Here is a 26,334-nt window from a genome sequence, read left to right on the forward strand (position 1 = left end):
GTGATTTGTGGCGAGCAACAGGAAGCATCTATTTCGTGCAGCTGTTATGAGAATTAAGTAAAAATTGGGTATGTGAAGTAGGCAGAGTATCTGCCACACAGAAAGCTGTGGTTTTTACTCTTTCTGTCTCCCTCCTCCCTCCCCTTTCTGATTGATTTTATTTTTAGTTTGGATTCAAAGTAAAAAAATGATTGGTCTCCACAAAGTCTACCTAATATTTATAGTTGAAAATTTTTTTTAATGCTTATTTATTTTTGGGAGAGAGACAGCAGCTGAGTGGGGAGGGGCAGAGAGAGAAGGAGACACAGAACCTGAAGCAGGCTCCAGGCTCTGAGATGTCAGCACAGAGCCCGATGCAGGACTTGAACTCACAAACTGTGAGATCATGACCTGAGCTGAAGTCTGGATGCTTAACCGACTGAGCCAACCAGGTGCCCCTGTATTTATAGTTTTAGAAGTTACAAGCCATCTCACAATTCATAAACTATCTAAAGTTGCCCTGATAATGAGAAGGGAAAGACAAAAAATATCACATCCACTTTACAGGTGAGGGAAAATGAGATTCAGAATTATTGACCACATCTCCATATAGTGAAAGAGAAAATGGAGTTTTTACCTAGGTCTCTGGGATTCCTTTTAAAATTAAAACTCTCAGAGTCTATTATTTTAATTTGGGTTCTATGTTCATGGGTTTTAAAGCTTCAGCCCAGCAGATTTTAATTCATCTTTCCCATGAATGGTAAGAGGAAGACACTTAGGAAGAGGGGAAAAGAAGTAAGGAGAGGGTAGTTACAAAGTTTCTTTCTTACAGACCTGTTGTTTAGTCATTCTCCAAGAGAAATGAGGAAACACAGTTCTTAATCCCAGGGACAGAAGAGGCACTGATTTTGCACAGCAGCAGGCTTTGGTGGGTGGGGTCAGGTGGGGTGGGGAGAAAAGACTGATGGGAAGCCAAGAGGGTAAACAGCTTGGATAAGAGTGTGATGGGACATGATTGCTGGAGAACATAATTGTTACCCACCACCCCACACACGTGGACATGCATATATACACAAGATTAATCAGAATGAACATTGCTTTAATACATAAGTGTTGTAAAACTTCGAAGAGGTCATACTAGGAGAGAAGAGCTTAGCTCTGCCATTTTTAGCTGTAGTGTGCCTATCTACACTTGCTTTATTTTGAGAATATTCAGTGTTGTCTTTGAAAGGATCCTTTTAAGCTCCTTTCTCCATTTTGTGTTAGTTTATTTAAATCTAAATAAGAGAGGGGCACCTGGGTGGCTCAGTCGGTTAAGCGGCCGACTTCGGCTCAGGTCATGATCTCGCGGTCCGTGAGTTTGAGCCCCGCGTCAGGCTCTGTGCTGACCACTCAGAGCCTGGAGCCTGTTTCGGATTCTGTGTCTCCTTCTCTCTCTGCCCCTCCCCTGCTCATGCTCTGTCTCTCTCTGTCTCAAAAATAAATAAATGTTAAAAAAATTAATAAAAAAAAAATAAATCTAAGTAAGAGAATCCCTGAAGCCACTTAGGTGGACACACAGAGACTGTAGTATGGCACTAAGTGCTAAAAACATGCGAGCAAGTAAAGGTACCACGGACAACCCCGCTGTGTTGTGGAACTGCCTCTTTTGCTCAGGACTCCTCACATATGTTATGTGACACATGGAACCATTGCCAACTGAGTACAACTGAATCTCTTTCTTATTTCTGAGATGAAAGATAGTTTAGAAAGCTGACCTTGCAAAGCAGGGCCAGCAAACTTTTTCTGTAGAGGGTCAGTGAGTAAGTATTTTGGGCTATGTGAGCCTTATATTCTATCACAATGACACAATGTGGCACTTAATGTGAAAGCAGCCATAGATAATACATACATGAATAGATGTGGAAGTATTCCAGTAAAACTTTATTGACAAAAACAGGTGTCAAGCCAGATTTTGCCCATGGGCAATAATTTTCCAACTACTGATCTTAGAATTTTGCCTACATCTCTATCCACCTTCCATTTCTGTTCACAGGGTAGTTGGAGCTTAAAATATGGGACTGGAGAATGTAGGATTGACAACGATATAATTTATCCTCACTTTTTTGGATTTTGCTTTTTGTTACACTTATTTTTGATTAAACTTCATCTTTCTAGTATTCCTTTGTCATGGAAAGAGCAGCTATTCATTCTGTCTTCACTTTACAGAAGGGTAGAGAAAGTTTAAGTTTGCATTAGTGTCACCCAGCATCTTTGATATCCATAGTAGAATCTGTCACCCTTGTGTTTTTTCATTTGGATTATTCTTTCTAAGATGCATCCTTTAAAGAATAAAGAGAGATAGTAGGAAAAGTAACCAAGAAGTAATTTTCATTACAAACCAAGGAAAAACTAGTTAACTAATGACTTAAATAGGGACATGCACTGGCTTCCCTTTCTTATTCCATTAAGATACCATAGGGGATGCAGTTCCTTATTGCTTTTCATGTATATTCCTGATTTTTTCCCCTGGTATGTTTTTGGAAATGATGCACTGTAAGCAAATAAATACCGGATAATATTGGGAGTTCTTATTTTGCACAGAACTGTGTTAACTGAAGCTTGTTCATATTGGAACTGAGTCGTCATTTTGCAAGGTTCCATGGTAACTGAAAGCAAATCTGTTATAAGATAATGTGCAAAGAAGAGGACTTGGTTCCAATATGCATGACCTATGTTTAACACGGCACCAAACAAAATGAGGACTGCCTTAAGTAAATAAGTAAGAATCCAATTTCCAAATGTCTGCATCTGCCATATAATTCCCTCTTTTGTGGCCATTAGGGAGAAACAAAGAAATCACTGATTACAGTCATTCCCATTATCTGACATGCCATCACCAAGGTTTCCTCATTATGCAATGTTAACGGTGTTGAGGTTACTTGAAACCAACTGCAGTTCCAATTAGAAGGCCATCCCTGCTATCTGCATTCTGATTAAATGACGTTGCCTGGAAATCACAGAAAGAGTCTACTCTGCTTCCTCCCCTTGCTCAGATCTCATAAACACAGACTCAATTAAAGAGAGTTTCCTTATCAGGTTTTTGTGGGTCATTTTGGTGAATTTATTAAAGTCTTGAGTCATGCTGAAAACTGGAAGGTGGGGGCTCTGAGATCTGCAGCAGGAGCCAGGACTTGATGGATGGGACTTGCTCTGATGTTTCAGGGAGTCTGAAATATACGGAAGTCAGAGCAGCCAATCATGGGTCAGGAATCAAAGAAGCTGGTGAAATAGGAAGGGAGTCTCGGTAAAGATTGCTGATCAGAGATGTGAAGGTCATAATGTCGCGTCAGCCTATATTTTAGCGAAAAAGCAGAGCCTAGTCCAGGCCCTCATTCTTCTATTCCTCAATTATTGAAATAATTTCTTAGTAGGTGTTCAGAGCATTCAGTGTACTGTATCCCATCCATGCTCTATACAGTGCAAATTTGCTTTTCCTTAGATACTCTTCCCATTATATTATTCCCTTCCAACACAAGGAGAAAAGCCAAGTCCCTACAACCCACCTGATGACTTCATACAAAATCTAAATTTCTTTGGTCTATTTTTCACAATCTGACATTATTTTACTTACCCTACCTTCTCTCCCACTGGTTTTTAGTATAGATTCTTCACAGGAGTCATCTTGTGCCTCTCTGCCCTACATTCATGTTCACTTACACACATTTCCCACCAACCACATGCCTCTTCTCCAACAAACTCTCTCCCTTCTCTCTCTTTTTCTTCCATCTGTTATTGTGTCCTCCTTAAACACACTGTGCCTTTTTCTCTAGCACTTTCTGCTGTATTAAAATCCCTTTTTATTACTACTTATGAATCCCACTATACTGTGAGATACCTGATGAACAATGGGAGACATTTGTCCTGAGTGTCAACAGCTGAGAACTGTACTTATCCAAATCCACATCTACTAAAACCCGTGCCCTCATAGCCTTCATTGACTGTCCAAACCTTACTGGGTCCCTCTGAACACCAGACTACTTCTAATTATCCACATAACCACCTATATACTCACTCAGTATAACACTTTGGCATTGGTTCATGACTTTGTTGTTTGTGTTAGGCTTGTCTCAGCACAGTGTTTCAAATGATCAGTGATGGGGAGTTACTGAGTGGAAGGGGTTCTCTCACAGGTAAAGGTCAGGTAGTGTTGGTGAACATACTTGGAATTCTGTATTATTAGCACTGAAATGACTTTAAGATTCTCTTTCCCAGATCCTACTATGAAATGAATCCAAAACACCATTAGCATTTTGGCTGGGGAGATATATATGTGTGTGTATATGTTTGGTTACTGTCTAGGAAATTTGGGTTTTGTAGTGTTTAATAATAAACAGGGAAGAAAGTACATGATAAAACATTGGAAGATGATTTTAAAATCAGAATGGCTCTCTATATGTGGTAGTTATTCTCTGCAGATTCCCTTGGATGGTAATTTAAATTGCATTACTCATTACAAAAATCTATATGCCTTTTGGATGCTATTGTTGGTTTGTTTGTTTTCAACCTATGAAGGCAATGATGACCTTGCACAGGGCATTTCCTAAGGATTAATGAGTGGTTGAGGGTTAATGGCTATCAACTCCTCCTAGCTAGTCATCAATCCAAAGGAAGCATGGGAAGCAAGGTCATTAACTGCATTACCATCTTTCTGAAATCAAATCCTTCTCTACCTGCCTTGCCAAGGGCTTATGTTTAAGATGGACTTGTTAGGTTTTCAAAAGTTTCTGTAGTTACTTGCCCTGTCATTAACCTGGATGTAAAAATATTTAAATATTAATGTAGATAAAAATATATAAAAGAATAATCATTAGCTTCTGTGGACTGATAGAAGAATGTCATGAGGAGGAAAATACTTTTCCATACTTCAAATAAACATAATTTAAAATGTTGAGCCTCTTTTATCTGCTTTGTTTTTATTCCTTTTTCAAACTGAAAGCCTAGCATCATCCTGTTGTGCATCCTGAGAGTCTAAAACATTGTCCAATTTCTGCAGTTTAACCTCATTCAGAAACAGATTTTGTGTGTATGTGGGAGCGGGATTCTTGTTGGAGGTTTGGATGTATTAGTTGTAATGGAATATTAATTTTTTTTACAGTTGATCTTCACTAATATTAATAAGCATGATATTTCCTCTTTTGGCATCAGTCAGAATTACCCCCAAATATTCTAAGAGATAGATAAACATTAAAAATTTAGTTATATCTCCTCAGTGCATTTTCCTTTGAGAAATAACCTATGGCCAGATGAAGGACAGTTCTGGATCAGAGAAGTCCCCATTTCATCATGTAGCATCCTGATTCTTACATTAACACAAATTCCTTTAAAACTCATATGGAGTGAAAATTTCACCTGAATACCAGTGTTAATGCATGTGGTAAGGATCATTGTCACCAGAGAAGACTGCATTCCAAGACCTTTCCCAATGGATATTGGTCTTGAAGAATTTCTCAAGATGTGGGACTGGTCCTTAGTTTTATACTCCCAGAAATTTGATTTTGGTAGCTCTTCATGAGAAAGTTGTAGTCACACTTATAAACACATAAGAAATGAATATAGAGAGCAGAGTGCCAATTTGTTAAATTTTAGCTAAAACTATAACAGACACTTCAAGTAGTTCAGTCTGTCAAATCTTTTTATGTAGAACTTAAACTTTTTTGGAGTCATAAATCTCTTTGAGAATATGATGATAAAACCAATGAATAATCTTCCTATAAAAATATACAGTTTCCACATTTATACAAAAATTTGCATATAATTTAAAGAGATTCATAAATGGTTTGAAGTCCATTTGTGAGCTTCTTAGGAACACTTGGATTGAACTATGCATTTTCATGGAAAAACATTATAATTAAATAAGGTGGTTGATGAGAAATCAAACTAAAAAAAAGTTAATTGTATAATTCAAATTGCTTTAGCATCAGATTATAATTGCCTGATATATCAATCATTCTCCATAATTGGACTTCAGCTGTCACCAGGACTAGACAAATAACAATAACCATAATACAACAAATGTTCATACAGTATTGGCTGTGTACCAGGCACTGTTCTAAATCTTTCTTTATATAGTAACTCATGTATCTTCACAATAATAGAGTATATAAATCAGAGTATCCAACCTCTAGGCAGTTTCACAGATGGATAGATACAACACACATTTTTATCTCTGATTTTTTTTCAAATCTCATCTTCCATTAGCCTTCATTTAGCTATGTAAGTAGTTGATAAGTACCAACCTTTTCTTGAGCTTCTTTCTCTTTCTTTCATTTGTTCTTTCATTCTTTCTTTCTCTCTCTCTTTTGCCCTGTCTTTACTTCTTTCATTTAGTACATGCATCTATAGATATATAGGTAGGTAGGTAGATAGATAGATAGATAGATAGATAGATAATTATAGTATATACACTGTGGTATGTACTCTGGATGTAATATTTAGGATACATACAGCTTATTGCTGTTGAAGAGAAATCTTTAGTATGTTGTTTTCAATCACCCATTTACAGGCTGATTTTGGGTAATCCTTTTTTCTCAATGTTAATTTATTTATACATTTTTATGTGTATGGGGGGACAAGGAGTAATTATTGAACCCCTCCCCCTCTTTATCTTTTATACTAAGTTATATGCCATTTTATTTATTTATTTTTTTTTCTCATACAGGTGTTGTCAGTGGACCTTGATTTGTTATTTGTTGTTATAAAATTAGCTTATCATCCTGGCTCCTGACTATGAATTAAAATGTGGGCTACATTCAGTAATGCAATTCAACAAATATTTTCTGCGTTCCTAAACATCATCTAGTTTCTGTCTTTAAGAAGTTTATGATAAATAAGTTGAATACATACCCAAACATTTAGATTCAAACACAGATTTGATAAATGTCATAGTCTTAGCATTACAGACACTTCTGGAAAGATGGATTACTACCAGCCAGTAAGACCAATGAAGGTCAAATAGAAATGATCATTGTAAAATTGGCTCTGAAATTGGGTACAATTTTGAAAGAAAATCCAGAGTAGGACATTCCTGGCCATGGGAAAAACAGGAGCAAGGCTCTGAAGAGGAAAAGTAGGAGGCATATTTTTAGAATCAGGAACAGACTGCAGCCTAGACTGTATTATGGAGAACAGTAGGAGATAAGACTGGGAAAGCAGTATGGAGCAGCATCATGGAGTGTCTTACGGGTCACACTAAGGCAGTAGTTTACAAGAGGGCAAATTTACCCTCCAGGGGACATTTGGCAATGTCTGGAGATGCTAGATCATTACAACTGGGGGTGCTACTGGCATCTAGTGGGTAGAGGCAGTAAGGGATTTAGGTTTTATTCTCTAAGCAAATGGGAACTATGGGTGGGTTATGTTTTCTTGAACTGTGATTGCCAAGGTTCCTGTGGCTTCTTACACTAAATCTGTAAAAGTGTTACTGTGTAGATCAGCCCCAGAAAAAGTATGAGAAGAAAAGGCCAGTTTTGGAGATAAAGAATAACATGTATTGATCATTTCTTGACCCCTAAACCTAAGAAAAGAGAAAGAACTAAAGGAAAAGGAAAGAAGTGAGGTTTTCATACATTGATAGGCTCCAGACTTAAAAATATTAGTGCAAAGGAGAGTGCAGGCATTGGGATAAGCAGGCACATTTCTGATCATTGGAATGGTCTGATTTCATTTCCTGAAGAGTAAAATATCAAGCAGTATATGGAGTTTGAGGTTTTAAGCTTTTTTCTTTGGTTATGCATTTCACAAAACCAACAGAGCAAACATCTATCATAAAAATACAAACATATCCCTGAACACCTCAAATCCCACCCTTTAATTTGAGAAACAAGTCAGCCATCTATATTTCATTTCTTCATAAATAATAAATGTCAAGAAGTGAATATGATCAAAAGGATTCATAAACAGCCAGAAACTTCATGCCAGGTATGTTTATCCCCCTTGCATCATGTGAGACTACACAAGCAGGAAAAAACAAATTAATTTTATTTTTAGTCTTGCCAAGTCATTGGCTATATTTCTAGTTCTGCTTTTCTAACATGAAGTAGATTTGACTTTTTGTAGCTAAGACAAAGTTGGAGCTGTGACCGCCTACCCTAATCCCTTGCCTATTCCATCTTTAGAATCCAAAGGAATCCTCCTTTGGATTGTAACAGAAGAATTAAGAGATATTTTTCACCCATGGATTTTCTAATTAACGATTCAAATGAGTTCTAGAAGCAGAAATGTGGTGATCAAGAAGCTCTTCCATTTTGAAGGAGATTTGAAGATTACTTGACTTTCTGCCATACAAATTCTTGTTCTCTGCTCTAAGTGGTCTCATCCAATGGAGTGACCTGGAAAATGAGTCAAACCTCCCTACTTCTGAAGTACATGTAGGTGCTATGTGAAGAAGCATACCAGGAAATCAACTTATATATTACCTACATTAGAATTTTCAAGGCAATCATGTTATTTTAGGCACATACAGCAGAGGGCATTGTTTGGCCAAACTTAAACAGGGCTGCTTTGACAAGAATAGATAAATAAAGAAATAGGGAAGCCTTCCCCTGCAAAGAAACAAACAAAAACAAACATTAAAAAAGAGAGTGAGGAAACAATGCAATGGCTTTTATATTGCGTTGTGCTCCCTAGCTTTTCTTTGTAGGAAGAACTTCTTTGAAAATCATTGAAAACGAGACAGGCATCATTTCAGAAATTGATGAAATTCCTACTATGTGAGTTGGGTTCTACTAGATGCTAGGGATCAATTAGTGAATGTGACATCATTTAGATTCTCAATGAATTTGTAGCCTTAACTATCTACAGGCTGCTTCTGTGTACTTAAACACCAGATCATTCATTTCTTCATTCATTCATACACTTAACAAATACTTGATGCACATTATTCCAAGTGGAAACCACGGAATAGGACAGAGAAGTCTCTGTTCCATGGAACTTAACATTCCACTCAGACGAGACAAGCAGTAAGAAAATAAGCATCTAAGTATATGAGAAAAATATCAATGAGAAGTATTATAATGGAAATTAAATATGGTGACGTGATTAACTTTGACAAGGTGCTTCTCTAGGCTGGTGGTCAAGAAAACACTTCTAAGAAGGAAAACTTTAAGGGATGTTCTTAAGGACAAGGAAAACCAACCATGCAAAAAACAAAGGACATGTGTTGCAGGCAGCAGGGACCCTACTGCAAAGGTCCTGAGGGAGGAGCAAGCTTGGAGCATTTGAGGAACAATGGAAGAGAGAAAGGAGACGCAGAAAAGTTGAAAGGTGTGAGATGCAGGCAGGTACCAGAACATCATGATTTGGGGACCAAAACAGTTTGCAATTTTGCTCTAAAAAGATACGGAGCTAATAGCATTTCAACTGAAGAATTTTAAAAATTCATTTTAAATGCTGTCTGTAGCATTAATTGTAGTGAGGAAATTGCAAAAATAGAGAAACTGGTAAGAGGGTATTTTAGTGGCTCAAGTTAGAAATGGAGATGATTTGACCTAGAGAGGTACAAGGAGGAAAAGTAGATGGATCCAGTTGTATTTTAGTAATAGAGTCAGATGAATAGTGTTGGGCGGGTTATAAATATTTTTTTTTAAAGTCAAGGAAGATTCTTACATTTTTGCATTGAGCCAGTGGGTGTGTGGCCGTGGCATTTTTTGGAGGTGAGAGGTAAGTTTGGGGATTTGTTTTTAGTATATGCTATGGCATTTAATTCATGTAATCCTCTCAGTGTCAATTTAGTAATGTTTACTGTCACTCCCACTCAGAAAGGTGCAACTCAGAGGGAGACGGTTTGCCATAAATCGAATAGTCAGTAGTACTAAGCCAACCCTCCAACCCTCCTCATTTCATTCTTGATCTGTTTTTTTGTCCCTCTAGGTTTTGCTAATATAAGTCTCTGGGCCTTTCTGTACTTCAGCATTGTTTCAAGTTGGAAAGTGTAATATGTCATTAGGGAACCAAAATTGAATGTGTGTTTAGTTGTCCTTTGTGTACAATTTACAGAGTAGACATGAGCAGCACCAGAGGTCAGAGATGCTTCTCTTGTGCACATCAGAGTTTCCAAAATGATATCTTGTTCTCTGTGTACAATGTTATTTTTTAACCTGACCACATACAGAAGCTAATTTTGCCCTCATTAGTGTTTCAGACTATGGATTTCAACTAGGGCTGATTAATTTCAACCTGTACGTATCTCAGTAGTCAGATCATCAGATGGAAGATTGAAGATCAGTTTCGTTCAGTTTTAGAGTAATGCTAGGGATGTCGATTATTAAAGTCATAGGACTTTTCTATCAACTATTCCTCTCTCCAATTTCTTTTACACACAAGGACAGATCGTTCTAAAACAGTGCTCTCTCATCAACCCTTTCCCACATAAAGGGATGGCAGTTTCTTCCTAAATCTCTTTATTGAAATGAATCCAAACTTCTACCAGACTTGTCTGTAACATAAGCCCTCTCCTTCTAGCAAGTCAGTTTCCTTTCATTTCATGCTCCTACTCCTCTGTTTTTACAAGTAATCTCTTACCTCTTCCACGACCACCCTGCCTCAATGCAAGTTTATGTATGTTAAAGACTTACATAAAGTCACAAATCCTCTTCTGAAAACTTTCTCTGATTATGACTTCTGACAATGCTTTATGACACTTAAATACTGAATTTGTTGATTTGTATTAGTACCTAAAATACATACAGGTACACTTTTTATTTTTTTATATGTATCTATACATTTGTATTATAGCTTCAACAAGATTATAACGTTATAGAAGGCCTGGCCAATTTCATTCTGATAATCCTGATTATACTGTCCAAATGATAGCAACATGTCGGCCACAAGCTTTTAGTTTCCATTTTATTTTTTTTCTTTGATTTGCTTTTTTAAATACATAGTTCTCTCTACTCACTGTTTCTTCTCATCTAATAATTTTGTCATGCTGTCACCTCTAAACACCAAATATATGTATTCTTTTACTATAAACCAGATAAGTCTTCTAGAAAAATGGCAGTGTAGACCCAGGTATCATCATCATCATCATCATCATCTTCTTCTTCTTCCTTTTCAATCTCAGTTTCTTACAATTTTCTAGAAACATTGCCAGGTCAGTGTGTTCAGCGAAAGAACCTCCTGTTGACTTGACAGGTTGAGTCCCTGGGTTACAGCCATTTAAATGTTGTATCATTTCCGTTACATTTGCCTAGAGGGTCAGCCCTAGGCATAGTTACAAAAATTTTCTTCTCCCTGAAAATCTGCAGAGCCACATGCTCCTGTATAGGAGTAGAGAAAACTCAACAGATTTGGAAAGCTGGGTTGCAGATGGGAAATAATGAACTAATTAGAAAATATTTGTAAAATAATTTTGACTTGGGAGAGATAGCTACTTTTGACAGTGGTATTATTTAAGGTGTTGTTTTTCCTTCTCCAATGTATTCTATCACTCTTTAAAATTTAGAGCTATTTGGGGGCGCCTGGCTGGCTCAGTTGGTTATGCATCTGACTCTTGGTTTCGGCTCAGGTCACGATCTCATGGTTTGTGGGTTCCAGCCCCACATCGGGCTCTGCTCTGACACCACGGAGCCTGCTTGGGATTCTCTCTCTCTTCCTCCCTCTCTGCCCCTCCCCTGCTCGCTCTCTCAAAATAAATAAATAAATAATAATAATAATAATAAAATTTAGAGTTATCCAGAGAAATGATGGCAATAGAATGCCTTCTTAGCATGATAGGGATGAGCCTCACCTCCTTTCTGATAAGCAAATCTCGTTACCTCAGCTTACTTTGTTTCCTTTGGTAGGTCTCAAATTTATAATGAATGATTTATAAGAAATCAGAATTTTTCACTTGTCTTTTCTTTGCTATTGGTTTCAGAAAGGAGAGATATCAAGAGAAAAAGAGAGGGAGAGAGAGGCAGGGGGAGAGAGGGGAGGAGAAAGGAGAATGAATATATAAGTATCAAGATAGGTTTGGCGGTAAGTAACCAGAAAAAAAGTTAACAGTTTATACTGTGAGAAATTGATTATTTTATATAATAAGAAAATACAGAGGAAAGATAGTAACAGGATTCATTAGTTCAGCTGCCCATCACAAATATCAAGAATATAAATTCTTCCCCTCTTTCCATTTTTCTTCCTTGGCATAACAGCTTTGTCCTCAGGCTTCCTTGTTTCTTGGCCACAAGATGGCTTCAGCAACTCTAGGCATCTTGTACTCACAACAATATCCAAAAACAGAATGAAGAACTATTTCTTCCCTATATATTTTTCTTAGTAGTGGGAGAAAAAAAACTCCCAGAACCCCCTCAGCTGACTTCATCTTACATCTCATTGGCCAAATTGTGTCACCTGTCCAGACCTAACGAGTCTCTGGCAACAGAAATCGTACAACCAACATTTGTTTAGATAAACTATAGTCCAAAATTTAACCCTGGGAGCTGAGAATGTTTTTGAATTTTTACATAGTTAGAAAAAGTGTTAAGAATAATATTTTGACATATGTGAAAATGATACAAAATTCAAATGTCAGTGCTCATAAAGAGTTTAATCAGAACACACCCATTTCCATTCATTCCCCTTTTCTCTATAACTACTTTCAGGCTTTAATGGCAGAGTAGAGTAGTTGCAAGAGGAGACCATATAGCCTGCAAGGCCTAAAATATTTACTATCTGGCTCTTTACAGAAAAAAATTGTCTAGCCTTAGCTTAAACCAAATTCTCTTTACCTACCAGTCCTGGGTCAGTGTCTCTCAAAACAGATAATATAGTTTTGTGACTTTTCTAAGAAGTGAGTGAAGTTTCCTGCACAAAATTTTCTAGGTAAGGGATTAGGATGCTGGGTAGGCAACAAATGTGAAGAAAGAGAAAGCAGGGTTCAAGCACAGTTAAATGAATCCTTAGTGCTATAAAAAAGCTGACTCCCCAAATATTACCAGCACAACCTGTTGAAAAGACAGAGCGAGTTTATTGCTTACTATGTTAAGGGAGATCACTATCTTCCAAGAGTTTGGGAGTATCTATGAGTAGACTGGTGAAAAATAGACCAGAATTTATGGGGAATTGGGAGTCTGATTCAAGAAAATTTTTCAGTGTGGGAAGTTGATTAGGACTGAGTAAGAATTATGGTACTGCAATCCAGGATGGGTGAAAACAATGGTGAGGCAAGAGATTCAAAGAATCTTAGAGGCACACTGCTATTAAATGCTTTCCATGAAAGAACTTATGGATCTATGGAACTATGGATCTTTGGATCTTTGTCCTAGAAGGACAGTGAAACCATTTGCTTCGACAAGAAAGTCCCCCCATAAAGGATAGAGATGCTAATAAAGATAATGGAAGAGCAAAGTCGTGTTTATGTCAGTAGGAAGGAAGATACGGTTTGGAGGTCTCAGTATCCAGGCTGAGTGTGGGGAAATGGTTTTGGTTCTCAGCATTTGCGGGGGGGCTTGTTAAAGATACATATGGCTGTGAGTGTGTGGCCTGTGAGGGAAAGTTGGTTGTAGCTAATAAATTCATCTTTCTTTCACCTGGCTTCCAAACTAGTTCCAATATGTAAACAGTTTCTGCTAACTGAGCAATGATACTGTGCTGACTAAAGCACCCCCTGTGTCTCAGTGCACAGCAGCATGGGTAGGGAAAGAAGAAAGGTCTGTTGACAAAGTCAGAATATCCTCTGGGACAAGGCTAAAAGTATTATCATTGAATTCCAAACCCAAACAGATCCATTTGTAAATAAATGCTGTCAGAGGACATTGTAATGGATAGCACGTACTTTTAAATTGATTTCTTTTTAATGGGATAAAAACATCTTATGAGAGAGATGTTGAAACATGGCTTTTAATGTAAAGTAACGTAATTTAGATTTTAAAATAGAAAACCTTTTGTTGATAGCAGTTTATTTGATTCAGTGCATGTACCAAGCGTTATTTTCTATGGGTTATAAATTAGCTTTGAACCAGCTATAATTCATAAATCGTTACTTATGACTGATTGATAGGAAATCTCATTAATAGCAATAGCAAAAAGACCTTGAAGTAAGCAAGAAGTAGAAAATAAAACAGCCTGGGGATTGGAAAAGGAGAGACACATGCACTCTAGAATTAAGAGAAAGGTGTTGTATTTGCATATGAAAGCATGCTTCTGATCATTATAATTGATCCTTTCCATAACTTTGAATAATAGATATTAGTGTTATTCTTATTTATATAAGAGGAAAAAACTGAGTGTCCCATCACTTTATTTTTATTTTCAGTATGTTTTAAATATTTATTATATATTGCTTATTATGAGCTGGTAACTTTACATACATATATACATTAATATATATTAATTTACATATATATGTATATATTTACATGTATATACATTAATAATGTGAGTGCCAACAAAAACCTTTTGAGTAGATAACAGTGGTGTCCCCCTTTTACAGATGGGGAAAGTGAAGTAAGAGACGTAAAGTAACTTTCTCAATTGTAGAGTCCTACAAGTTTAAGCAGGCATTTAACTTTAGGAAGTCTACCAGAGCCTTCTCCCTTGATTACAGGACATGGATGCCTTTGCTGTTTCTTATTTTAATGAAAAAAAGGTTAACAAATGGTTTGTCTTAAGCAAAAGGCTTACCTTCTTCACTTCTGTACTATTTCTGGTCAATAAGTTATTTCAACCTGTATTGCCAGAGACCCTAGGATTCTAAGAGTCATAGGGTGGGAGGTGGGAGGTAAAATAGAGGAGCAGGACCCTGGGACCCTCACCTAAAAACACCGGTTAGGAACACCTGAGTGGCTCAGTTAAGCGTCTGATTCTTGGTTTTGGCTTAGGTCATGATCTCACGGTTCGTGGGTTCAAGTCCCTTGTTGGACTCTGCACTGAGTGCTGAGCCTGATTGAGATTCTGTCTGTCTCTCGCTGCTCTTCCCCCTCTCGTGCTGTCTCTGTTTCTCTCAAAATAAGTAAATAAATAAAAATTTTTAAAAACACCAATTAATGTATCAGAGATTTTATGTTCTATTTTTTAATGCCCAATTACCTTAAAACGTGTGGAGCGTATGTAAAACTATACCAAATCATATGAATAAAAAGTTTTCAGTGGCCATGATCACTGGAAATTTAAGTAGGATTCTGTTTAAAATGGAAATCTACAAGGGTTTTGAAGGTCATGTTTAAATTTACAATAAAAAATAACTCCTTCTCTAACTCAGGGTGAAAAACCTATCAAACACATCATTGTCACAGTATAAATGGGACAATAGAATAGACCTGTAAAGCCATCAACAAGATTAATAAGATGAGCAGAGCCCTGCTATTTAGTGATTAGTTGTTTTAAATGTAGACTTTATTATTATTTTGGTATGATGGGACAAACAAATCAGGAGACAATTGTCATTGAAGAGATATATTTTTTACTCCTAGTTCCCAAGAGGAGGGAGCATGCCATGCCACACAGGGGCCACACAAGGAAGCAGCAGGGTCACCAGGGGGTAGAAAGAACAAGGGAAAATCTGAGCAAGAGTCTTTATCATGGTTTTTGAGAGAAAGCAAGAGAAGGCAGAGGAAGCAGGCTTGCATTTGACTAGTATAAATAATTTCAGTGGATTCTGGGACCTAGGGGCTGTCCCGAGGTGCCTGATTCTAGCTCTGGAATCATTGGGGCAGAGGGAGAGTGGCCCAAATATAAGAGCCCTGGGAGATCCTGATAAATGAGGTGGTTTGGGGCATAGGCTTCAGGTTGATTGGTTTGAATATGAAAGGCAGGCTTGTGGTCAAGTCCTTTACTATCCCTAGAAATTGCCTAGCCCTTGGAGAAGTCTCTCTGGAACAACAAAGCCCTGCATATCAAAACATCAGAAAATACAGACCATTAGAAAGTCGTGATTAATATACTGGTACCTATCCCAACGCATACACAAAGAGTTGTTAATTAGGTATTAACTGTTTCTGTGCGTTTGCAACAGCCATTATTTAGTGCCTACAGTGTGCTAGGTACTGTGTTGGCAGTGGGATGAGAAAAAACCATCAGACATGGCCTCTGTCCTCATGGTGTTGTAGGCTAGTGGGGAAAATAGACCCAGGGGCTGATGATCATGTGCTAGATGGTGTGAAAGATCAGTCTAGAGCTGCAACAGCCCTGAGGAAAGAAGTCTCTCTCCCAGGCCCTCCATTCTCCTGCCACAGGGAAATTTTCACTGTTCCCTGGATGTATGAGCATCTTTTATGTGTCCTTATCTTGGTTCAAGCTGGTCCTTGGCTAAAATGCTTTTCTTTCCCTTTTTTTTTTTTTTTTTTTTAACATCAACTTCTATAAAACCTAGATCAGATGATCTTCTTCTTCGAAAATCCTCTGATTTACCAGCACAGATTGAGCTGATCTGGTATCAGTGCCCTTGTGCCAGTGTGGCCTGGTCTCATACCAATGAACATATATTATTGTACTTCATCTGTTTGCCTATCTGTCTCATGCTTTGAATCATAACTACCTCAGGCATAAGGATTATATTCTTCATCTTTATATGCCCAGTACTCGACAAGATGTCTGTAAGAGCAACAACAAAAATGGTAATGATAGTAATAACAATAACAATAATAATAATATTTAACACTACTGAGTTTTTACAACGTGGGAAGCATTATTCTGAGCCCTTTATCTGCATTAACCAATTTTATCCTCACAACACCACCAAGGGGGTGTGTAATATTGTTACTGCTATTTTGCAAGTGAGGAGAATGTGTCATGGAAAGAAGATAAGTAACTTGTCTAAGGTGACACATAGTAAGTACTAAATCAGTGCCGTTTTTTTTTTTTTTTTTAATTTTTTTTTTTTTTAACATTTATTTATTTTTGAGACAGAGAGAGACAGAGCATGAACGGGGGAGGGTCAGAGAGAGAGGGAGACACAGAATCCGAAACGGGCTCCAGGCTCTGAGCAGTCAGCACAGAGCCCGATGCGGGGCTCGAACTCACATACCGCGAGATCGTGACCTGAGCCGAAGTCGGACACTTAACCAACTGAGCCACCCAGGCGCCCCAAATCAGTGCCGTTTTGAATTGGAATGTAGTGATCCACCATCACTGTCGTCATTTGTTTGTTTCCAAGAGGTTTATAGAAGAAACCCTGTTTATTGAGATGAGACATTTGGAAGAAGTCATTACACGGGTGCCCAGTTCATAGTAAGCCAGCTGAGTGGGACGTACACTGGGTAGCCCAAGATCCTTTAAAATTCCTCCTTGTGCTGGAAGAAATGCAGAAAGCGAGTTATTTTATTTCCCTTCACCCAAATCTACTTAAAATCAGTCAGAGTAAGGACCCAAGATAAAAAATATTTTTTTTATATTCAGGTATTCTCTGTACTTAAAAATTAGATATCATAGGAATGACTTAATTTGTATTATGTCTGCCTATAGGTAGCAGTTAGCTATCTTATAATGAGTTTCAGTTTAGGAGAATCTTCAAAAGTTTATGTACATTTGCATGTACCGCTGTTTCAGTATATCTTCACAGGTACTATAAGTCAGGTTGCCAGGGTTTACAGATGAGGTCACCCCTGCCCAAAACAGTATTTTAAAGAAATTAATTGGGAAAAAATATTTTGCCTTGCCATCATTCTCCCAGAAGCTCTTGCATGAAGTATTTGAGACCATATGCTCTAGGACCAATCGGATATGTGTGTGCACCCTGGTTCTGTACTTACTAACCTTGTGACTTCATGCATGTTACTTTCCCTATGATTAAATTTCTCCCTCAGAGGAGTGCTGTAAGGGCAGAAAGGATCAGGACACACAACCTTTGCAATTGAAAAGGGCCCCATTCTTTGGAGGACCCATGCTTGGCTAATGCTCTATTGTTATGGATTTGAAATTCTTCATAATTTTGAACAAACCATCCCCCAGTTTCATTTGGTACGGGGCCCTGAAAGTTATGTAGCCATTCCTGGATAGGTTGGTAAGTCTGTATACCATGGTGCCTAAAAGTAGCCCTCAATAAAATTCAACTATTACTAATTTTGCCAGGGAGTTTTTAGTTTGTTGGGAATAGCCCCAAATCCTGTTTTCTGATCTTTTCCAATCTGGTTTGGACATTCAACCTGTTGTTGGGGTACATTTCATATGTCCTTATGCATTCAAGTCATAAATGGTTGGTAAACACTATATTAAGGTGTTTTACCTCATGCTTCCATTTCCCTGTGATTGCATATTGGATGGATATGGGCTGTGGATGGCTGCTAATTTGCAGTACAGAAACATTTTCTATATAAACATGAGCCGCATCACTCTACAAGGGATACTTGATTTGTTGTTTCCTTAGTCTGAGAAATGATGGCTTTAGCTGTTACACTGCATCACTGAATTGCTCCAGAAGACATTTGGAGGAGAGCTAATACTTCTTTTCTTTTCTTTTCTTTTCTTTTCTTTTCTTTTCTTTTCTTTTTTTTTTCTCTTATATTGCAGACTATTTGAACTCCAGAAGGACCAACACCAGATAAATTATGAATGTTGAACAAGATGACCTTACATCCACAGCAGATAATGATAGGTCCTAGGTTTAACAGGGCCCTATTCGACCCCCTGCTTGTGGTGCTGCTGGCTCTTCAACTTCTTGTGGTGGCTGGTCTGGTGCGGGCTCAAACCTGCCCTTCTGTCTGCTCCTGCAGCAACCAGTTCAGCAAGGTGATTTGCGTCCGGAAAAACCTACGTGAGGTTCCAGATGGCATCTCCACCAACACTCGACTGCTGAACCTCCATGAGAACCAAATCCAGATCATCAAAGTGAATAGCTTCAAGCACTTGAGGCACCTGGAAATCCTACAATTGAGTAGGAATCATATTAGAACAATTGAAATTGGGGCCTTCAATGGTCTGGCAAACCTCAATACTCTGGAACTCTTTGACAATCGTCTTACCACCATCCCAAATGGAGCTTTTGTATATTTGTCTAAACTGAAGGAGCTCTGGTTGAGAAACAACCCCATTGAAAGCATTCCTTCTTATGCTTTTAACAGAATCCCCTCTTTGCGCCGACTAGACTTAGGGGAATTGAAAAGGCTTTCATACATCTCAGAAGGTGCCTTTGAAGGTCTGTCCAACTTGAGATATTTGAACCTTGCCATGTGCAACCTCCGTGAAATCCCTAACCTTACACCTCTCATAAAACTAGATGAGCTGGATCTTTCTGGGAATCACTTGTCGGCCATCAGGCCTGGCTCTTTCCAGGGACTGATGCACCTTCAAAAACTGTGGATGATACAGTCCCAGATCCAAGTGATCGAACGGAATGCCTTTGATAACCTTCAGTCACTAGTGGAGATAAACTTGGCACACAACAATCTAACATTACTGCCTCATGACCTCTTCACACCCTTGCATCATCTAGAGCGGATACACTTACATCACAACCCTTGGAACTGTAACTGTGACATACTTTGGCTCAGCTGGTGGATAAAAGACATGGCCCCCTCCAACACAGCTTGTTGTGCTCGATGTAACACCCCTCCCAATCTGAAAGGGAGGTACATCGGGGAGCTTGACCAGAATTATTTCACATGCTATGCTCCTGTGATTGTGGAGCCCCCAGCTGACCTCAATGTCACTGAGGGCATGGCAGCTGAGTTGAAATGTCGGGCCTCCACGTCCCTGACCTCTGTATCGTGGATTACTCCAAATGGAACGGTCATGACACATGGGGCATACAAAGTGAGGATAGCTGTGCTCAGTGATGGCACATTAAATTTCACGAATGTAACCGTACAAGATACAGGCATGTACACATGTATGGTGAGTAATTCCGTTGGAAATACCACTGCTTCAGCCACCCTGAATGTTACTGCAGCAACCACTACTCCCTTCTCTTACTTTTCAACCGTCACAGTAGAGACTATGGAACCTTCTCAGGATGAGGCACGGACCACAGATAACAACGTGGGCCCCACTCCAGTGATCGACTGGGAGACCACCAACGTGACCACCTCTCTCACGCCACAGAGCACAAGGTCAACAGAAAAAACATTCACCATCCCAGTGACTGATATAAACAGTGGGATCCCAGGAATTGATGAGGTCATGAAGACCACCAAAATCATCATTGGCTGTTTTGTGGCCATCACACTCATGGCTGCAGTGATGCTGGTCATTTTCTACAAGATGAGGAAGCAGCACCATCGGCAAAACCATCACGCCCCTACAAGAACTGTTGAAATCATTAATGTGGATGATGAGATTACAGGAGACACGCCCATGGAAAGCCACCTGCCCATGCCTGCTATTGAGCATGAGCACCTAAATCACTATAACTCTTACAAATCTCCCTTCAACCACACAACAACAGTTAACACAATAAATTCAATACACAGTTCAGTGCATGAACCGTTATTGATCCGAATGAACTCTAAAGACAATGTACAAGAGACTCAAATCTAAAACATTTACAGAGTTACAGAAAACAAACAATAAAAAAAAGACAGTTTATTAAAAATGACACAAATGACTGGGCTAAATCTACTGTTTCAAAAAAGTGTCTTTACAAAAAAAACAAAAAAGAAAAGAAATTTATTTATTAAAAATTCTATTGTGATCTAAAGCAGACAAAATTATGTGTATTCCTCAGAACCTGTTTTTGCTGCACTTATTTACTATTTTCCCACATTTCATCCCTGCCTACCCTGGTTGCCATATTTTTCATAGGACATCTCAAGTCCCTAAAGAACTGGCCTAGGAAATTTTGTAAGAATTCTGTTACACTTTGAGATTTTTATGGTGAATTCTAGTGGTGAGATCCAGTCTATTTTGTCTTTCTTTCTTTTTTTCCCCCTTTCCTTTTTTTTTCCTCATGCCCTTATCAAGTAGTCCAATGGGGAATGCAATATTAGAAATAGATTTTTAAGAGAGAACGAGATAAAAAAAAATGCAAGATCTTATATTTTTCATGTAATGACCTGTTCTGTATTTATGAGGAGAACCATTCAATGGCCAAGCAAAAAGAAAAAAAAAAGAAAAAAAAAAGAGAAAAAAAAAGAAAAAAAAACGTAAGCAAACAACAGATTAATTTACATATGAGCATCTATAAAACCCATGATCTTTTAAACAACTCTAGAACCAGAATTTGTAGTTCAAAAACTAAAAAAAATAAGGTTATAAATAAAATATTGTTGGTTTTTCTGTACCTGGACACAACTCATTTGTAGTATGGCTCAAATGTGAGAAACTTGAAGGTAATTAGATTTTCTACTTTCTAAGAAAGAAACAAATTATTGTATTCTTCAGTCACAGCATCAATCTCTATGGGGTCCTATTTCATTAGCTGACTTGAGTGTTGGATCTATATTCAGGGATGCTGTGGTATTTTTTTTCCTTCTCATTAGGATCACCCTTTGTAGAATGCTCAGATTAAAAAATAATGATTTTGTGAAGTAAATTCAATTCCACTTGGAAGAAAGTTTCAGTATAATTTATTCACTGTCTCCTAAGTAAAATTCTACTGGCTAGCTAAAGTATAACAAGAGAATGTGAAGGTATTCTAAATTATCCAAGTTGAAAAATAATTTTTGGTGCTATCAGCAAATTCCATTCAATTCCACAATAATTAATGCCCTTCTATGTTTTAAACACTGATCTTAGTGCCGTGGGTACACAATGGACAAGACCTGCTTCTTGTCCTTAAGTCACACATGATCTGTATGAAATAAGATTAAAGAAATTTCCGCTTATGATTGAGGGCCAGCTCCAATTTCACTGTTAGGTGGAAGGCTGTGCATTGCAAACCCGGAATTTCAAAATATTGGGTTACTGACATGACAGAAACCTCCTTGCTTTATGGTTTCTTCCATCCTGCTGAAAGAGCTGACTCTCTTCTTTCAAATGCAGATTGCATAGCTGTAAAGATGTGGGGGTATGGATTTGCCATGATGGATGTGTGCATACCAAGAGATAGCAATGCTAATACAGTGGTAATTCACTAAAGGTACTTTAAAGAACTGGAGAAATTTTAGGTATGAGAACATACACTAGGTTTCAAGTAAAAAAGGAACTTGCTGGTTACTGGTACCTCGGCACCCTCCTGATATGTTAACATAGTATGTGTATGACTTCTGTCTTTATCTGATGTGAAGCAAAACGAAGATAGACACTTTATTTTTCCTAGCCCTTGAAATCTGCCACCTCATTGGTGATGTAAGTGATGCCCAAACTGGAGAAAACTTTATCACCTAGTGGATGGGGAGCTTCTATACTCACGGTTAACTGCAGACTGGACTTCACACCAGGGTTTTGTGATCTCCAGGTGTGGAAAATAAATCATTGCTGGCAAAGTAGGTCAGAGAACTGGAATGAAGGGGAGGCAAATGCATAAGACCACACAAGGGTTTTACCTCTATTTTTTGATCACCAATTCTCTAGTAGCCTTTTCTGCCCTTGTATTATATCTCCCTTTGTTAGGAACACAATTCACATTTTACTTTTACTGTGGAGAAGACCCAAGAAAAGGGAAAACACGTGTTGGTTGTCACTGGCCAAGCTGTTCAATATAGAATGTACTTAATATATTCCCAAGCTTCGGATCACAAGGCAAACAAACAAACAACCCACCAAGGAATATTCAGCGAGTGTTAGTACAAAGAAGAGTGGTATAAGCCAAGAGGGAAAAGAATCCTGCCTTCTCTACTTGATTTGTGTTCACTGAGCTCTCTCTTTGCTGACTCCGAACCTCCATTCACTCTGAGCTGATAATTCTTATGGAGTTAGTCCTAGCACACAATTCCCCTTGGCTGCGAAGGTTGGCTGAACAGGTTGATAAATTCTAACTAGAGTGAAAGGTGAACTCAAAAAAGTTAGGTAAAAAAGCATACCTTCTGGTCTTATAGGAGATTATAATTGCTCTAACGAATATATTCTAGAAGAAAATATATTGATGAAAGACTGGTTAAGCCAAACTTGACTTTCACAATAAATTTGACCAAAGGTCCTCATTGCAGGTTTTTGGGTTGAAAGGTGGAATGCTATAAATGCATTATCTAGATGTATGTATGTAGATATTTATGATTAGCGGTGTCTGTATTTGCTCTGCATAATGTACTTGGCTTTTGGTCCTTCAGTACAGCAGCTGCACAGATGTATTAGAGACCATCTACACACTGTGGACTTCTTGGTCCTTGCAGAAGGTTCATATGACTGTTTAAACATCTGGTATATATCTTTGTAGCAAAACACAATTCTATGCCAATTGCTCTTTTCATTCTATCCAAAGGCATCCAAGTGGCAGTATTCTTAAATACTCATGTGCACCAAAAATCTGCCATTTACAATTAACCAAGTTAAGGCAACCTGATGACAGGCAACCTGATGATAGTGTGTATGTGTGTGCGTGCGTGTGTGTGTGTGTGTACATATATATTTTTCCTACGTAAGGTATGCAGTTTGCTTCAGGGAAACATCGAAGATGTTTTAGAAAGAAGAATCTGCAACATTTTCTACTCAGGAATCCTATATACCTGATGATTACATCAATTACCTAAATTCTTCTGAATGTGTGCAAATACATTCTTAGTGACAAAATAGAGGAATTTGTATAGCTCATGCACACAGGCCCTGATACAGCTTTGCTAATTGTCCTTCATATTCTGAATATTCTGTAATCAAGTAACATCTTTTCCCAAGATTTAAATAGGTCATTTGATCTTAGAACGTTGATCAGTGTTTGAGGAGGAAAATGTTGCCAGTCCATGATTGCTCTGAGCCCTCATAATCCAAGAGTTAAAAATCAGGATATTTGAGACTGCACACTATGAAATTTTGAATGTAGATTGCTGGCAAATTACTTGACAATAGAAGGGTATTTACATGGGAGAAGGAAAAGAAAGGCTTTTTTAGAATGGGAGTTACTGAAACATGAAAATAAATAAATAAATAAATAAATGGATGGCTCTAGAGTATCCAACATTTCCAAGGTAAATATAGAAAGGTGGAAAAACACCACCACCACCAACTCTGATTCCTCTATCCTTTTAGGGTAAACTTCAGGATGCTTAGATAAATAGAAGAGTCAAATGAGTGGTGGTTGAGTACAGTGTGGTGCTCTGAAACAATGTAATTTTTAAATAGTGTGTTCAACTGTTGATTTGGTTTTCAACTTAACTAGTTTTAATAAGGATATTGCAGAAAATCATATCATTAAATATCACGCACATAACATTCGGGTGACTGAGGAGTCAGACTCTTCTAGGAAACCATCATTGGTTTCTCATAAAATATATTAACACAGAATCAAATCATTCATAAAAACATCTCCCTCTAAAGTATATGCATATATTATATTTTATTAGAATATGATTTCTGTACAAAAACTATTTTATTCATTTATTGTTTAAGATTTTAGTTTTAAGTAATTTCTACATCCAGTGTGGGGCTCTAACTTACAAACCTGAGATCAAGAGTCACATGCTCTTCTAACTGAGCCAGCCAGGCGCCCCTGTACAAAGCTACTTTAGATAAAAATGAGTTTTAAAATTGCCTTTAAAAAATCAAAGTATTTTGTATTCTTTTTCTTCTGCCATAAGGAGAAATATAAATTCTAAGAAACTCTGTATTAGGTAGAAACCAGCTGTGACACCATTGTCTTTCCATGCTCTATCAGGGTACAAAATAAGATACATCTGGCTCCATGAGAGAAGAAAGAAATCCAGAATGAATGACAGTGCACTATCAATTAAGATCCAAATTTAGATGCTGACTGAAGCATTCTTACAGCACAAATCAGTTCACGTCCTTTTATTTTTTCAAGTGCTGCCAGAAAACTTCGGAGACTTCAACCTTACTTAGCATTAAGAAACATACAAATTATGTATAAAATTGTAGAATTACATCGTATAACAAGTGTTTAGCAGCACTAAGTGAAACTGGTGTTCATTTTGCTTTTGCCCAAAATAAATAAAAATAAAAATAAAAAAGGATGGGTGGGGGGGTTGCAGCATGATCAACTCAGTCTATTTTAATGAAACACATGATATTGGAAGATCCTTGTGTTTTGTAAATTTTGTCATGCACAATAAACAAGGATACTCATGTATCCACTGAACAAAATATAGAAAGTAAGGACCTACGAAACTCCAGACCATAAAGCCTTATCTTTCAACATTTGGCCCAGTAATTTAATTTCACTTTCCAGATTATAAAGACTGCACTTTATTATCTATTAGATGCTAAATTGCTGAATTTGAATTTGTTCGAATGGCCTCAATCTTGTCTTTATGCGGTTGGCAGAAATAGTGGCTTTTAACCCAGATGAAAGGGAATCTTCTGTGTCGTTTGAAGGAGAGGGACTGGTCTTTGTGGTGGCCATGGAATCCCTCCTGATTTATGTCCCATAACCCTGAGAAGTTGGCAGAATATACACCTAACTCAGCCCCAGGATATCCTAATGAAAATCCATTATGAGAACCGCTAGCATTTATTGTGACCATATATCAGTGAAGCTTCTGAATGACAATTAGTAAATCTCCTTACTCCTCAGCCCTTAGTTCCACCTTAAAGAGGTAAAAATATAGTGGAACTTAATTTCTATTTAAGCACAGTCGTTAGTTTTGTAACATGTATAGCTCTCTAAGAGAAATAAGTGACACCTAAACCCAACTCAGACACAAGAGTAATTATGATATATTTTATGGTATGTACTTTTTTATGAAAGCTACTATAAAATTTTAAATCAAATAATTTTTAATACTAGGGAGATCATAAGTTTCTTTAGTGATGGAATCATGATGAAGAAAACCTTAACAAAATGTGTAAAATGTCTCACAGTTCCCAGTCCTATGGCTAGTTCTAGTTTGTTTTCAAAATAGTAAAGGTTTATAGGGGCGCCTGGGTGGCTCAGTCAGTTAAGCATCTGACTTCAGCCCAGGTCATGATCTCACGGCTCGTGGGTTCGAGCCCTGTGTCCGGCTCTGTGCTGACAGCTTGGAGACTGGAGCCTGCTTCGGATTCTATGTCTCCCTCTGTCTTTCCCCTGCTTGCTCTCTGTCTCTCTCTCAAAGTAAATAAACATTAAAGAAATTTAAAAAAAATAAAGTTTTACAAAATGAAAGAAGTAATAAAGTTTCTCTCTCCAGCATCCCTCAAGCAGACTAATACAATTGTAAAGATATTTCTCGGCATAAACGGGCTGTTACAGATGAACTTTAGTTAAGCCTGACATTAATGTCATGTTGTTTTGTATTCTCACCTGAAATTTTTTTGAGTCTTGCAAACAAGTCACTCTTAGAAAATTAATGCCAGCTTTTAGGTGCTCAACTGCATTTTTGTTTTTCTTTATGTTAATGTTTATTTATTTTTGAGAAAGAGAAAGAGAGAGAGAGAGAG

At 37.7% G+C, this 26,334-nt stretch overlaps 1 protein-coding gene across 10 annotated transcripts in view; it reads left to right on the plus strand.

Annotated features, from left to right (window-relative positions):
* Positions 1 to 21,073, plus strand: part of LRRC4C (leucine rich repeat containing 4C) — a 1,194,683-nt gene extending 1,173,610 nt beyond the window's left edge. For all 10 annotated transcript variants that reach the window (XM_060606420.3, XM_060606418.3, XM_060606419.3 and 7 more), the window contains one exon: positions 18,442 to 21,073. In XM_060606420.3, the coding sequence (XP_060462403.1) occupies positions 18,484 to 20,406 (1,923 nt within the window). In that variant the 5' untranslated portion in view covers positions 18,442 to 18,483 and the 3' untranslated portion in view covers positions 20,407 to 21,073. The remainder of the gene's footprint in view (positions 1 to 18,441) is intronic.
* The last annotated feature ends 5,261 nt before the right edge of the window (positions 21,074 to 26,334 follow it).

The sequence above is a fragment of the Panthera onca genome, chromosome D1, assembly GCF_046562875.1.
Source record: "Panthera onca isolate mPanOnc1 chromosome D1, mPanOnc1 haplotype 2, whole genome shotgun sequence".
In the NCBI taxonomy this organism is placed as follows: Eukaryota; Metazoa; Chordata; class Mammalia; order Carnivora; family Felidae; genus Panthera; species Panthera onca.